General features: G+C 36.1%; 1 protein-coding gene across 1 annotated transcript in view; it reads right to left on the bottom strand.

Annotated features, from left to right (window-relative positions):
• ltk (leukocyte receptor tyrosine kinase) overlaps window positions 1–15,381 on the bottom strand; it is a 56,888-nt gene that overhangs the window by 19,034 nt on the left and 22,473 nt on the right. The window contains exons 3-12 of the mRNA XM_056266351.1: window positions 14,517–14,666; window positions 14,087–14,312; window positions 11,704–11,846; window positions 11,292–11,432; window positions 6,549–6,698; window positions 5,139–5,239; window positions 4,132–4,292; window positions 2,361–2,455; window positions 950–1,030; window positions 396–570 (exon numbers count right to left, since the gene is read on the bottom strand). Coding sequence (XP_056122326.1) covers window positions 396–570; window positions 950–1,030; window positions 2,361–2,455; window positions 4,132–4,292; window positions 5,139–5,239; window positions 6,549–6,698; window positions 11,292–11,432; window positions 11,704–11,846; window positions 14,087–14,312; window positions 14,517–14,666 — 1,423 coding nt within the window. The remainder of the gene's footprint in view (window positions 1–395; window positions 571–949; window positions 1,031–2,360; window positions 2,456–4,131; window positions 4,293–5,138; window positions 5,240–6,548; window positions 6,699–11,291; window positions 11,433–11,703; window positions 11,847–14,086; window positions 14,313–14,516; window positions 14,667–15,381) is intronic.

Below are 15,381 nucleotides of genomic sequence, written 5' to 3'. Positions count from 1 at the left end.
CAAAAAAAAAAAAAAATAGATAAAGAGAGTAAGGAACTGTTTACACCTGGTATTAACATCTGCTTAAATTAATCTACTTGCATTCGATTGGATTTGGAGGGGAGAATCTCTTATTTCAAGACCACATAGATTATGTTTAAATGAGCACTTGAAAAAACTGTTTAAATGAGCGCCAACAAAATTTCACACAAATATTTGAATGTTGTGCATTTTGGATGCAAGTCGCTAGCATAGGATGATCACCACCAGACTTCTTAACTAGGTGAACCAGTAAGACTTTGATCAAACAGCTTCTCCAGAAAGACCATGCATGTAGTACCTGTACAGTAGCTGTTTTTGAACCCAAGATTGATTCTAAAGTCTAAACCACAATGATTTCCAGCTTCTAAACTTACTTGTACATGTTGGTAGCTGGGACCTTCCACATCTGAACCCCTCTGAGAAGGCCCTCCTTCCCCACCACCACGCTGACGTTGGTGTTACGGTAAGCGCTGTCACATTGTGCTTGAGTCGGGCCTAGCGGTCCGCTTGCTCCACAGGAAGTAAACCACCATGTTATAAGGGATGCCTCTGAAAATAAAAGACACTGCTTTCTTTTTTCATGCTTTTAAAAAGAAATTACTTTCAATCAGCAAGGGTTTATTAAATTGATCAAAAGTGACAGTAAAGACATGTTACAAAAGATTTCTAATTCAAAGAAATGCAGTTATTTTGAACATTCTATTCAACAAAGAATCCTGAAAAACAAAATGTATCAAATATTAGGCAGCACAACGGTTTTCAACATTGATGATAATAATAAATGTTTCTTGAGCACCAAATCAGCATATTATAATGATTTTTAAAGGATCTTGTGACATTGAAGACTGGAGTAATGATGCTGAAAATTTAGCTTTGCCATCATAGGAATAAATTACATTTGAACATTTCTTATAATAGAAAACTGTACCTGATGCTGAGGGTTCTGGGAGAGGGCTGAAGGAGTCTAAATTATCCAGTAGTCCTTGTCCAAGAAGCAGTTCGTGTAGTTCTTTTAAACCAGATATGGAAAGAGAACGAAGAACAAAGAGGAAGAAAAATTAAAGTGTGAGACGTTAGAATCAATTCTTGTAAATTTTTTAAATATTTTATTAATTTTACTTTTTGCCATTTTTATTTTTTGTTGACAAGACCAGCATTGTATTGGTGTCATGAACGGTGGCTGAAATAAACGCACGAAGAACGGAGTACAACAAACTAACAGTCTTTAATAATAATTCCAAAGGTTGCAGGAGAATTAGTGTAATATCAACAACTATGTAAACTGAAACGAGACTGGACAATGGAACACAGGAAACCGAGGGCTTAAATATACTGAAATGAACTGAAACAGAACAAGTGTTAACTAATTAAGAACAGAACACAGAGAAAATTAAACCAAAACAGGCTACAAGTGACAATTGGTTGCCGGTTTCCAAAATGGTCCAAGCTGGTTTGGTCCAGGAATGGAATTCATATTTTTATTACCTACAAGAGCACCACAGCATGTGTATCAACAACTAAGCCACAGCGCTTGCATTTTACTATTTATATGATTAGTCTCTCTCCTATATTTCAGAATAACTAAAAATAAATTCAATAAAAAGAATATACTGTTCAAGTTAATAAGAGAAATCAAGATCTCCAAAGTCCATGTCCATGGCTTTAATTGGGTTAGATATGGTGGAGAATTAAGGTGATGAGTGAACCGTGACAGTGGCAACATGACAAAGAACAGAAAGAGGAGGACTAAATAGAAAGCGAAAGAGGATATTTAATGAGCAGCTCAGGAATTTCTCCAAATCACAGATTATGGGAAACAAAGTTAACAAGGATAGTAAATCTCGAATTTCACAAGTCTTAAACGTAAATTAACAGGCCCATCAATTCCTGCGGTAAACCGCGGCACCGGAACAATCCTGATTCTGAGGATTTATAAATACTACTCAGAAAAGCAGAAAGTCTTTTGTTGCCATTTTTACAACATTTGCAGATTGCGGAATACGAAAGCAAATAGGGAGATCGTCTTATCGATTCTCCCATCCTTCAAAACCAAGCAAGCAGAGTCTACATCAACCGTGTTATGAGAACCATCTCCCGCTGCTAACTGGAGACAGCGGTTGGACAACATGTGTGCACATCACCTCTTGAATTCTCCATCTGTCTTACTAAATACTACATTTTTAAACATGCCTTATCTTTGAATGGTTGGACGCATTTATGGGTTTAATACTGTGGTGTGGTCAATAAACTTGTGAGCTATGGATGGACATATGGACCATTATTCTGCAAGAAATTAGTGTCTGTGTGAATACTGTACATGTGTGAAGCAGAAAGTTTACCTGTGTCAAAACATGCTGCACTTAATGAAATGTCATCGAGCGCAATGTCAGCCTTAGATCCAGAAGGCCAGAGAGCCCGCACTTTAAGATGGAAGCTGTGCTCAAAACAAATGAAAAATATTTTAGAATAAGAGCAAAGGCCAAATCAGAGTTGTTAATGTAAATAGTCTACATTAAAATTACACAAAATAACTGGAGTAAAGCTCAACTCCTAATTTACATCACTCTAAGCAGGGCAAGACTTCCTTTGGGTAACATGCCTCCTCCTGATTTCACTTTGTATCTAAGGCAGCACCAAATTTCATCTCTGGTTAAAAGCTCATTCATTTAAACATTTTTATTTGAACATCATTGTTAAATCAGAACAGTTTGGAGGTTAACTGAGCTATTTTTTGTCATGACATAATAGTGATGTGTGGCTTTATATTATGTTGGACATTTAATTGAGTTAATGAGGGATTTGTAGGGTCCACAAGTAAAGGCCAAAGTATACTTCACATTTTACGTGTACTCGAGGGTCAGCATACAGTGCGCGAGGCGCGAATTTAATCTTCAGAATGGGCACCTTGTGGATAAACTAATTACTGCAAAAAAAAAAAAAATGCACTTCTGGACCTGCTCTTAAAATGTGCATTTGTGCCCGCCATGTTAGCGGACAGATCGGAATTTTTATTTATTTATTGAGAAATAAACAAATTTATGTACAAAGTAGGCATTGTTGAACAAACAATATTAACAATTTACAATTCTCAAAGGGCAGACATAGTTGCAAAATACAATAAGTAACAGCAATGAAGTCTCAAATCAAATATACAATCATAGCGGACAGATTGGATATTCCCGTCAAGGCGAGTTGCACGTCATTGAAAAAATTACGGTGGCGAATGACGTCAACTCAGGTGGACACCAACGGCAATCACATGACTCTTTTCAATGGTGCAATGGAGGACGAAGGCTCAAGGGCTCAACCCGATGTTTTGCTGACCTTTGAATATGGTGCGGAAAGCAAAAGCTTGAATTATCATTTCATCTGCGTCCATTGCAAATCGCGCCATTTTCACTTCCTTTTCGGCTTGAGCTTTTCCATGTCACTACGTCTAGTTTGGGATGTTTAGACAAGTGTATAGTGTAGATATCAGATATGAGTCACTCTAAAAGAAGATGTAAGCTATTTGTAAAAAAAAAAAAAAAAAAAAAACCTGTACCTGCAGTGTAGACAACATGCAGCCTTGGCAGGGATTCTGTTAATTGATTTGTGAGGGATTCCCAAACATTTTTGTCAGCTTTGACCTAAATATTTAATTGAAGTACCACCTGAAATGAAGTTGATATTTTTCATTTTTACCAAAATATTTGCATGTTAACATTTCTTTGATGCCAGTTTATGGCGACATGATATGCAGGTACACCAACTAATCTTTATAAAGCACAAACAAATTTAATCTTTTTTAGTGAATGTTTTATTTTGATTGTTTTTATTTCAAAATTATTTATTTTAATTGTATACATTTTAAATTTAATTTTCCATTTAATTCATTTTGGGTTTTATCAACTCACAAACTCCCTTCCGTTCCCTCACTAATGCCCAGGGGTTCGCAAATCACAGTCAAAATGCATATTTAAATAGAATACTTGATCTTGAAATCACTTTTTTTTGACAAATCTAAAGATTAATGATTCTATGAATCATATGACAGCCCCTGGGTGTTTTCTTTTACCCCAGAACAGGGACAAGATGGTCCCTGTTTACCCATTCATCTATTCATCTCACCTATTTAAGATCTTTGTAATCGGCAGAATGAGCTCTTGCCAAGTGTCCTTCCAGTGTCCGGTTCTGTTCCACATAAGCGTAGGTGCTGAGATTCCGTTCTCCTCCACTGACAGGAGCACCGTTCCATTGAAGTCCCCATACAGGTACAGAGAGAACTGCAACTGCACAGAAAACTTCATCAGTTGAGCATCTGCTACAAGACCAGATGTCTCAGAATAATATCTTATTCATGGAAAATCACGTGTAAAATTTAAATTTTGGCTCAATGTAAGATTACTCTGTGTAAGGTATTTGTAGATATTATGTACAGATGTGTCCCTGTTTTCATGGACAATTAACTTGAAATCTGCCAAAAAAATTAAGTCTCAAAAACCAAATATTGTGGCACAGTAAAAACTTTTATGTGGATAGTCAAACAAACCCTCATTCATAAATTTGGGGTCAGTAAGATTTTTTTTTTAAATAATACTTTTATTCAGCAAGGAGGCATTCAATTAATGTGACAGAAAAAGTGACAGAAAATACAATGTTACAAAAGATTCCAAATTCAAATAAATGCTGTTCTTTTAAACGTTCTATTCATCAAAGAATCTTGAAAAAAAATTGTATCATGGTTTCCACAAAAGCACAACAAGAAAGGTGTCTTCAAATCATCATATCTGAATGATTTCTGAAGGACCATGTCACACTGAAGACTGGCTGCTGAAAATGATCAATTGAGTACATTTTCAAATATATTCAAATAGAAAACAGTTATTTTAAATTGTAATAACATTTCACAATATTACCATTTTCACTGTATCAAATAAATGCAGCCTTGGTGAGCAAAACAGACCTTTTTAAAAATCGTATGACCCCAAACTTTTGAAAGGTGGTGTAGGTCTAAATCATTAGAACATAAGGCAAGTCTTGTCTTAATTGTGAATTTGAGATCATTGATATAAAATCATGAATATTTATTTGTTGTTCACTCACACAGCATTAATATTCCTCACAAATGAACTTACCTGACAGTCCTGATTCGTTATAGTTGAAGGGAGAGCTGAGCTTTGAACCAACGCCTCACTTTCATCACCATCACCTCTGACCTTTAAGAAAAGGAAGTGCCCTGAGGCGAGAAAGGATCAGTACTCTATTGAGTGCTCAGATATGGTGTGCTACAGCTTGCACAACAAAAGCTTAATAGGCAGGGCTGAAAAATCTCTCCAGAATGGGCTTTTAAACACAGTGCTGACAATCTTATAGAAAGGTAGAGTTTCTCACGCAAACGTTTTTCTTAAAGGGTGCATTTCAGTTTAACAAGTTGGAATACAACTACCCAGCCATAAACTGGACTTGGACACCTGTACTGTGGATTTAAGATCATTCTTGCATCATTCTACAAACAGCTACATAATACAGCACAATTCTCCTACAGCCTGTAAATCATTACAGACTCCTCTTAAAGATATCATGTTAAAATCACAGATGCCATGAAAATAGTTTTCCTTTAAACATTTTAGATTCTCATGCCATGGAAAATCCCATTGGTGATATTCATAACTAAAAGGATTGTCTGTCTTAGGATGATTGTGAACAGACGTTTAAAATATGGTGTTTTTATACACATGGGCTCCTATATGTTCCCGTCTCAAAGCTGTTGTAATAATGTAGAGAGAACAGTTTTGCCAAAGATAGGTCAATGCGCAAACATGGAAAAGCATCTAAAGTCACAGTTTGTTCAACTACATCACCTCATGACTCTCTTAATTGGATTGGAAGTGTAAGCTATTTAAACATTTCGACGTGACCCATCCATAATATCTCTTACTTACTTCCTGTTGGGGTCCTGACTAGCAACATTATCAAGTATCCCCAAGCGATGTAGTAGGTAAAGAAATGGATAGCATGAGTCATTCAATAATTGGTGTCAAAATTAAGAGTTTTAATACATTTTTTTAAGGGAACAGGTACATTTAAAAGATGATTCCTGTATATATTTAAATAGTATTTCTATTCACAATATTCATTACAGTGTTTCTGTATTTTATAGTTCATTATGCAGACAATCTTCAGGTCGATTTACACATTTTATTTGAAATTTCTAAAATAAATAATTCATTCTAATATACTGATTTGGTGCTCAAGAAACATTTCTTATTAGCATCAGTGAATAGTATTTTCAAAGAAATAGTGATGCTAAATTTAGGATTCTTTGATGAATAGAAAGTTCAAAAGAAAAGCATTCATTTGAAATAGAAAGACCACTATATCAATTTAATCCATCCTTGCTAAATAAAATAAATTTGATTTATTTTATTTTATTTTAATATTACTGACCCAAAACATTTTGTATACTGGCAAATTATTTGTTTATATAATTGTGTTACATGTTAAAATACTTCCACATTTGAGAATGGATGTTGTTTCACATTTACCTTGAGTGTTTTGCAGAGTTGTGCCCAGTAGATCTGTATCTTCAGTCAGCTGTTGTCCACTAACTAGTCTCCAAGAGGACTGTGTATAAGACACTGGCCATCCACAGGAGTCCATCTCAAATGAACAGTATGAACCCAAAGGTAAAGAGTCTGCATAGACATAAAGCAAATTATGAAACATCTAACAAATTCGTAAAATACAGCTGATCGTGGCTTTAAAACAACAGAGCTTTAAAAGCTCATCAAACGAGTATTCCTCTGCTTCCATTTATCCATTAGGTTCACTAAAATGTAGTTATCAGGATCACTAAATCAACAAAGCTGGTGAAGTTTTTTTTCTTCAGTTTGTTCAATGTAGTTTTAAGTCCAAGTAGGCCTGAATTTCAGCAATCAGACACAGAACTGAAAGTATTCAATTATTACATAATTCCAACATCTTTACTACTTTTACTTGAGTCTAAAATTGATTGTTTTATTATAGATTAATTTATAAAAGCAGATTGTGTCTCAATTAGCTTTGCACTTTAAATATTTCACACCTAAAATGACAGCTGATATGACAGGACTCCAACTAATGTGTGCTAATATGGTCTCTGGATACTTGCCTGGGACAGATTTAACTAACTGACAGATTCATTATCCAGAGGACACGTTTTATAATGTCATGGATGTAATTAATAAGCTTAAACTTAGTGGGAGTCGCTTTGATCATTTTCATTAGGATGTTGTCAAAATTATGAAACCCTTCACAGAATATCAAACGTTTCCACCCGCCGCGGCTCGTCTGTAAGGGCAGGTGGGGCAGAAATATTCATCCAAAACATAGACCTCAATATAAATTAAATCAATAATAAATTGTAAATGTGTTCAGCATTCTGTAACAAATGATTTCAGATATTCTAGATAATTTTAAGTCGTAAAGTGAGCAGGGTACATAAAAATCGGTTCGGTTGGCATGTATTATGACACTCAGGGCCCTATCATACACCCGGTGCAATGCAGCGCCAAGCACCACGCAAGTGTTTTTTGCTAGTTTCAGCCCGACGCAGTTATCATTTTTACGTCCGACGGCACGTTGTTTAAATAGCAAATGCATTTGCGCCCATTTGTGCGCCCATGGGCGTGCTGGTTCAAGCGCATTGTTGGCACGTTGCTATTTTGAGGCAACTGAAATAGACTGCGCCATTGACCAACTGAAACTCGGTCTAAAGTCAATATTTCTTTAACCTCACGCACGAGCAGATCTATTTTCTCTCTGGAGACACATTCAGTCTTTCCGCATGCAAATTCCGCTATATAAATAGCGAATAATTCATGGTGCGAGTATAACTGGCTTTTAAAGGGTATGGGAAATTACACTCTGATTTGTTTTTTTCACATTACGCCCAAAACATCACTCATTAAGAGAATAGGGACAACCCTTTTAGCCCATGCGCCGGGTGCGCCGAAGATTTTTCCCGTCGTTAAACAAGCAAAAGTGGATTTGGACACGCCCTAAGTGCACTTGCGCCGTGCGCTTTAGCCTCCTAGGGCTTAGTGGCCACATATGTGGACAGCACATTTTTGCTCTTATGTCCACAATTGTGTTCACTGCTGAATTGGTGGTGTTATGGACACGTATGGGGGTACTTATACTGCCATCTGGTAGTGTTAGAAATTTATAACACACTATGGTCAAAATTCAAAATGGCGGCAAACACAAGGAAAGATTCAAGTGGTAGCTCCATACACAAACGTCGACCAGTTAAGAAGTTCTGTCATATTTCATGGCTTATTCTGATTTAGATATTTATAAAAGCCTTGTATATTTGTCATGACATGCAAATTTGAAAAAAAAGTGCAAAACTACCAACTTTGTAGGTCGCTAAACATGAAGTACACGTATGTGTACTTATGGACTGAAGCTCCTCGAAACAGCTAATATGCTAGTAAACATGCACAAACATAAAATGGGAAAAAAGCTAGCTCTGATGCAGCTAAAAAGGTGCACATGGTCCCAATGACATAAATAACAATTAAATCACTAAATACATACGTACATAGTTAAATTAGTTGGGTTAAAAATGTTAGTAAAAATGTAATATGCTAGTAAAAATGTGCACATGTAAATTAGCTTGTATATTATCCCATTGGAATAAATAACAAATAAATAATGCAAACCTACATAAATTAAATTAATTTGTATTTGATTTTATCATGTTTTTATTTCCAGAGCGTTTTTCTGTGCAAAGAGCATTGGAGCTACTTTGGGTTAATTGATGGAGATAACACAGATTTGGATGTGTCTGATAACGATGATCCCTTAGAGATGTCTTATTGATCACAAGTTCAGTATGGTGTACCACAAGGCAGAAGGCTCAGTACTAGGACCGTTGCTGTTCACTCTATACATGCTCCCCTTGGGAGATATCATTAGGAAGCATGGCATTAGTTTTCACTGTTATGCTGATGATACTCAGCTGTATATTTCTTCACGCCCCGACGAAACTTGCCAATACAAAAAAAACTAATGCATTGCTGATATAAAAACTGGATGACTAGCAATTACCAACTTTAAAACTAAAAAATCTAAATTACGTCATGTGCTTTCAATGAAAAATGTGGAACAGTTAGTTCATTACATCAAGGCTAGATCATTGTAATGCTCTACTGGGTGGTTGCCCTGCACGCTTAATAAACAAACCTCAGCTGGTTCAAAACGCAGCCACTAGAGTTCTTACCAGAACCAGGAAGTATGACCATATTGCCCGGTTATGTCAACATTGCATTGGCTCCCTATTAACCATCGTATACATTTTAAATATTGCAATGTTTCCATGTTGTTTTTACTCTCTGATAGTCAAAACATGTTAAAAAATATGTGTGTATGTGTTAATAATACATTAAAAAACAGTCAGGAAAAAAACTGCTGTGTTCAAGGCAGAAATAAAGGGTTTTTCATTCTATTACACAAAGGTGACTTTATTGTGTTTTATGGAAATTCGGACCATGAGTCCACATATGTGGACATCATTTTTCTCTAAAAGTACATCATATCAAAAGATGATTCTTAGTTTTTATTCTAATTAGGTTCCAATAAGCCCAAATAGCAAAGAGAATAAAAAAATGCATGTAAAAAATCAGCTTGGGCCTTAAGAGGTTAGACCATGTGCTTAGATGCTTAAAATAGGGCCCTAAGCGCGGCAGCCCTGCCCAGCTCTACAGCGCCCCACAATTCTCTTATGTACATCTGTGGTGAAAAATGGAACTGCTCAAATTGAGAGCCATTGGGGCAGATTTCAGACTGCCCCACTTATTTTCACGTTACTTTACATAAACCTTGCTCCAGACCAAGACTAGAGACTGTTCTTCGTATCAAATGAATGAAAGTTGAAAAGTGCTAAGGTGAATAGCCTTTATATAGTTTTGTTGTGTTTGTTTTATGTTTCTTCTGAGAATAGAAATGACTTTTTCTCACTGGAATTCCTCCACAACATTCTAAAACAACATTTGGAGGACAATAAATACTAATAAGATAGCATTCTGTGCGTGTGTCGTGTGTAGCTTTTTAATCAACATGATAGCGTAAAATAAGTGAGTTTTTTTTTTTTTTTTTATATAATTTATTTCTGTGATGGCAAATCTGAATTTTCAGCAGTCATTACTCCAGTCTTCAGAGTCACATGATCCTTCAGAAATCATTCTAATGTTAATTTGGTGCTCAAGAAACATTTCTTACCATCAATGTTGAAAACAGTTGTGCTGCTTAATATTTAAAACAATATATAGCAATATGAATGATGAAAATTGCTAAACAAACAAATAAATTAAACTGAACTGTAAGCCATTAATTAAAAGCTTTATTTCAGTATAAACTGCAGTTTCAATTATTCAGCATCACATGGGTGTTACTTGCTTTTTCTTGCTAATCGAGTAGGTAATCAAACTATTAGGGTTCTTTTGTTAACTCTAGAATAATTAACTGAATGTTTATGCAATGTGTGTACCAGATAAATCTTAATTTTAATAGACTGTAAATTTAGATAACTTTTAAGAGTCTTTGCTCTCACCTTTTTATCTTTTTGGATAAGTGCTGTGTGCCAAATATTACAATACATCTACAAGTTCTTTGTACACAGACAATTATAAATCATCTAAGCATAGTATAAATGTTAATGAAGATTAAATAAATCAATAAATATGCAAATATTTTTCCAAGAGGGAAGCACACACGAATGCATTTCAGGTCCATTGTGTACTTCTTTACTTAGTGGAAAACTTTGACAGAGAAGGTTTGCTAATCCAACGCCTCCAGTGAAAGGATTAGAAATTTATCATGGCCGTAAGATTTAATACAGCTAATGTGAGTGACACACAGCCAGCCAGTTACTCAACGGCACCCTCTTATATCGCCCTGTCACACTGCGGTTCATACTTTTGAGCACTCTCCACGAAATGCAGATTGGCAAGAATGATCTCACAAATCTTACAAGGATTTATGGCTTAAAGGCCACCTTTCAAAGAAATGTTTCGATTATCATAAATTAAATTAATGGACTGGTGGGATGCAGCCAGTTCTCTACATTTGAAATAACAAAAAAAATTACATATGGCTTTTTAAAAGAATTAAGAGCTCTGCACAAACTAAATGGTCTGATGTGAGTAACAGAAAATGCATAAAACTGTGAAAACTAGTGTTCACAATTTCTTACAGCCTTATACGCATCTTTATATAAAATATTTAAAATCTTTCATTTTACTCACTGCATATTAAGCCCTCATCTTCTCCTTGTGGACAGTCAGTATGAAAATCACACACTCTTCGTTTCTCAATGCAGCCTCCAGAAGGACAATGAAGTGATGAGTATTTTTCACAATCTGAACCCAAATTCAAATAATCATCTCCTGCAGAAAAACACAGAAAACCATCAATATTTTGTTCAAAAGTGCCACATAAGGATAGAACAACAATAACCAGTGCAGTCATTTGAATACTTTAAAAATATTCAAAATAGAATCATTTAAAAAACGCTATGGGCACATTTAACAGTTTACATATCATAGTGATAAAGTAGAAATGCTCTAGTACAGACGGCCTACGTGCAAGTAAAACGTGCAGTAGCTCTAACACATGTTTGAGTTGAGTAATATTAGAGAACAATTAATGAGCTGTTACCCATCATGTCACAGTCCTTCAGCTCCAGTGAATCAAATGCCAGAAATCCAACTTCATGGCTGCTACAGGAAGAGTACTGCACAGTCACCTGGAAGGGCTCATCTAACTGACCAATCACAGCCTCCAGCACCTCCCACTGTGGCCTGGGCCACAAAAAAGGAAATGCTTTTTTCACAATCATTCAATTTTAGATAAACGAGTTCCCACAAATTAATTGGTTCTCTCGTATTAGTAAATTGTGGCCAAGTTGAACGTATTAGTTGAATCAAAGTGAGGGAACGAATTAAAGGTAACAAATTATTACAATGTGGCCATGATTTAGTAAATCAAGGGCATGCATTATTTTATCATGCGCACGGTTTACTTAAAATGAGGGAACGAAATATTAATAAATCAGCACATTTTACTAAGTCATGGGAACTAATTGTTAATTCGTGGCCACAATATACATCTTTTTTTACCCCGCGTGTCATGTGCGGGGCTCCAGAGAAATTATCAGCACATCTGCTGAAAAAAAAAAAATGCTAAAAAAAATGTAATGCTAAAATAAGCTCTGTAATGTTCAGATATCAGAATCAACTGTATATTTTATAGAAAAGCGAGGCGTTTGGAAGCATACGCTAGAATATACCACAGTGTAGCATTGTATTTGAGTTAGCACCATGTTCAAGGTCAGAATATTGTGCAAACTTTTCCAGAGAATTAGAATAATCAAGAAAAAAATCATTCTTAAGGGTCATTAACAGAGAATGTGTTTTTGTGGTTAAACATAGCCAGATGACCATAGAAAAAAAATTATTATAAAAAAAGTTTTTAACTTGAGCGCCATGTTTATAGAATGCCGTGCCATGCATGAGATGCTGCAAAAGACATGTCCATCAAGCCTAGCGCATGTTTACATAGATAAACTATGGAAAAGCAGCGCAGTGAAATGTAAAAACGCGTTCTGCGTGAACGGCCCCTTTAAAAAAACGGAACTCTTTAAACATTTAGGGGAACTTACAGAAATAAAATTTTCAACTTAATGTGAATGTTAACTTATTGTGATTGTTAGGAAAATGTTCTAAGAACAGTGTTAGAGATACAGCAGATGACCTAACATCTAAGAATACATTTTCAACACTGAGACAACCACGTCTAATATTCGGAAGTGATAACAGTTTTACATATTTGTTCCATTCTTAACATTGCCGCTACAGAAAATGAACCTTAGATCAACACAAAGTATTGAGCTAAAGAACTACAAGAGAAAAGCTGGCATTGTGGAACTCCTATTACATGTCAAAAATACATGAGTTCCACAGCTGCATGTGAGAGTGCTTCACTAAATGTACAGGAGCTTAAGTACACAGTGGAGAGCTAATGCACTGTGTACCAAACATGAATCTCTGAGTTGGATGGGATTATTAGGTATATGACTGATTTGTATAATACACCACATTCCATGGCGTAACCTCTATTAAGCTCAGATCCATATAGCTAAATGCAGAAAGTAAAAGTATATTAGCTACGTCATGAACGTACTAGCTCGTGCCAAATTGCATTGCATCACCATCTATTTCTAGCTCTCTGTCAGAACCAATTATGCCAAAAGAAACATCAGGTCCTAGTTTTAGAAACAAAATGCTTTCATCCATCTTGTTCGTGATGTGCCCTGCATAAGAAAATCAATACCAACTACATCTCCATAACAAAAAGTCTTTTGGTTAGCATTTGTTTCTTATGGGTACAGAATGCTGCTTTATACTATTCTTTGTGTAAGTAAAGCGCATATGTCATTGCTTTTTAATTTACTTACAGAAGTAGCTCTGCAAAATGTCAGTTCTCATTGTATAATCTGTCAATCATATATCCATCACGACATCACCATGACATTTAGATATCACACACACACACACACACACACACACACACACACACACACACACACACACACACACACACACACACACACACACACACACACACACACACACACACACACACACACACACACACACACACACACACACACACACACACACACTTGGGGTCAGAGTTTTTGTTTTGAAAGAAATTAATATTTAGAAAGGATGCATTGAATTGATGTGACAGAAAATACATTTATAATGCTAGAAAATAATTCTGTTTTAAATAAATTCTGTATAAAACTTCTTGGAAAATAATGCATCCCAGTTTCCACAAAAATACAAACCAGGACAGCACAACTGTTTTAAACATTGATAATAAGAAACGTTCCTTAAGCAGCAAATCAGCATATTAAAATGATTTCTGAAGGATCATGGGACAGACTGGAGTAATGATGCTGAAAGTTCAGCTTTGCCTTAAGGAATAAATTACATCTTAAAATATATTAAAATAGAAAACTGAAGCTGTATCTCACCTGCCAGTTCCTTGTTCCTTGATTGTAAGGGCTATTGGTTTGATGACGGAGTTGTCAGTGTGCTTCACAAAGGCAGATACGTTTCCTGTGAATGGTTCCGGTTGGAAACGAGCGAGACGAAGATGACATAGTGGCCCACTGCTGAGCACTACAGGACTGGTCATGTGAAAACTACATCTGCCAGCAGCAAAATGAGTTGAGGTGGGCTTTAGTAACAGAAAATGACCTGTTGAAAGACAGGAAACTCTTACTAGACTGCCAATGATTATACAGAGAATCGATTAATTAAAATGTAAAAATGTAGCTGTAAACGTTTTATGCAAAACATATGCCTTCATTCAGAGCTCCTGCATGGGGTCCACCAGTCATTGTTTGTTCTGAATTGAGTGTTAAAGTATAATGAATGGTATATAATAGTCGTCATTGATACCTTCAGATTTCCCAGTGGAATAATCTTTGATTGGTTGGACGCCCCATTTGTTGGATCTGTGTTGCTGTGGTGATGTAACATACCAGTCCCCTCCAGTGCTGTGATTGGATAACGTCCAAGAACATGGAGATTCAAAGTCACAGAAGGAAACTGTGGAAGGATGAAGTAACACTATCAGAGGGTTAAAGGGATGTCACAACTCACACTTCGGTGGCAAAATAATGACTTAAATTCAGGATCAGCTGCAATAGAAATACTAATCAAAATAGAGAAAAGATTCATTTGTCTGGATATGTGGAACTGAAGTTAGAATAACATATATATCAGCAACACACAGGCAGATCTGGCCAAATGTCGAATAATAAACACAGAATAAGACTATTGTCAGGCGCTGCTGTGTTGAACACTCACACAAAGGCACAGGAAACAAGAGTCCAAAGAAGGTTAACTTTAATCCACAAACTGAGATCCAAGTACTCACAGGGGAAATGCAATAACACAACAACTTAACACAATGAAATGTGATTATCTTCGACTAACACCAGACAATGAGAGTACTGAAACTGCAGGATTAAATAGAGCTAGCAAACAAAGGTAATCAAATGAGAAACACCTGCTGAACTGAGTACTAAATCAATGAGTAACTATAGCAACAGAACATGAAGGGAACTGAACAAACAGAACCAATTAACTAAGAAGCAATGACAACAAACTAGAAAGGAAAACGACCCCGCGCCAAAAACAAAGGAAAAGTGTCCAACCAGGGAAAGGGCAGGTGTCCTGGAGTTGTGGCAGGTGATAGACAGGCGACCAGGGTGATACAGGCAGACTAGTGAGTGTCCAGGATGGCACCAACAATACAGGG

The sequence above is a fragment of the Rhinichthys klamathensis genome, unplaced genomic scaffold (genome assembly GCF_029890125.1).
Source record: "Rhinichthys klamathensis goyatoka isolate OS25496 unplaced genomic scaffold, OSU_Roscu_1.1 h1tg000247l_1, whole genome shotgun sequence".
NCBI classification, from domain to species: domain Eukaryota; kingdom Metazoa; phylum Chordata; class Actinopteri; order Cypriniformes; family Leuciscidae; genus Rhinichthys; species Rhinichthys klamathensis.
This window is presented reverse-complemented; position numbering and strand designations above follow the sequence as displayed.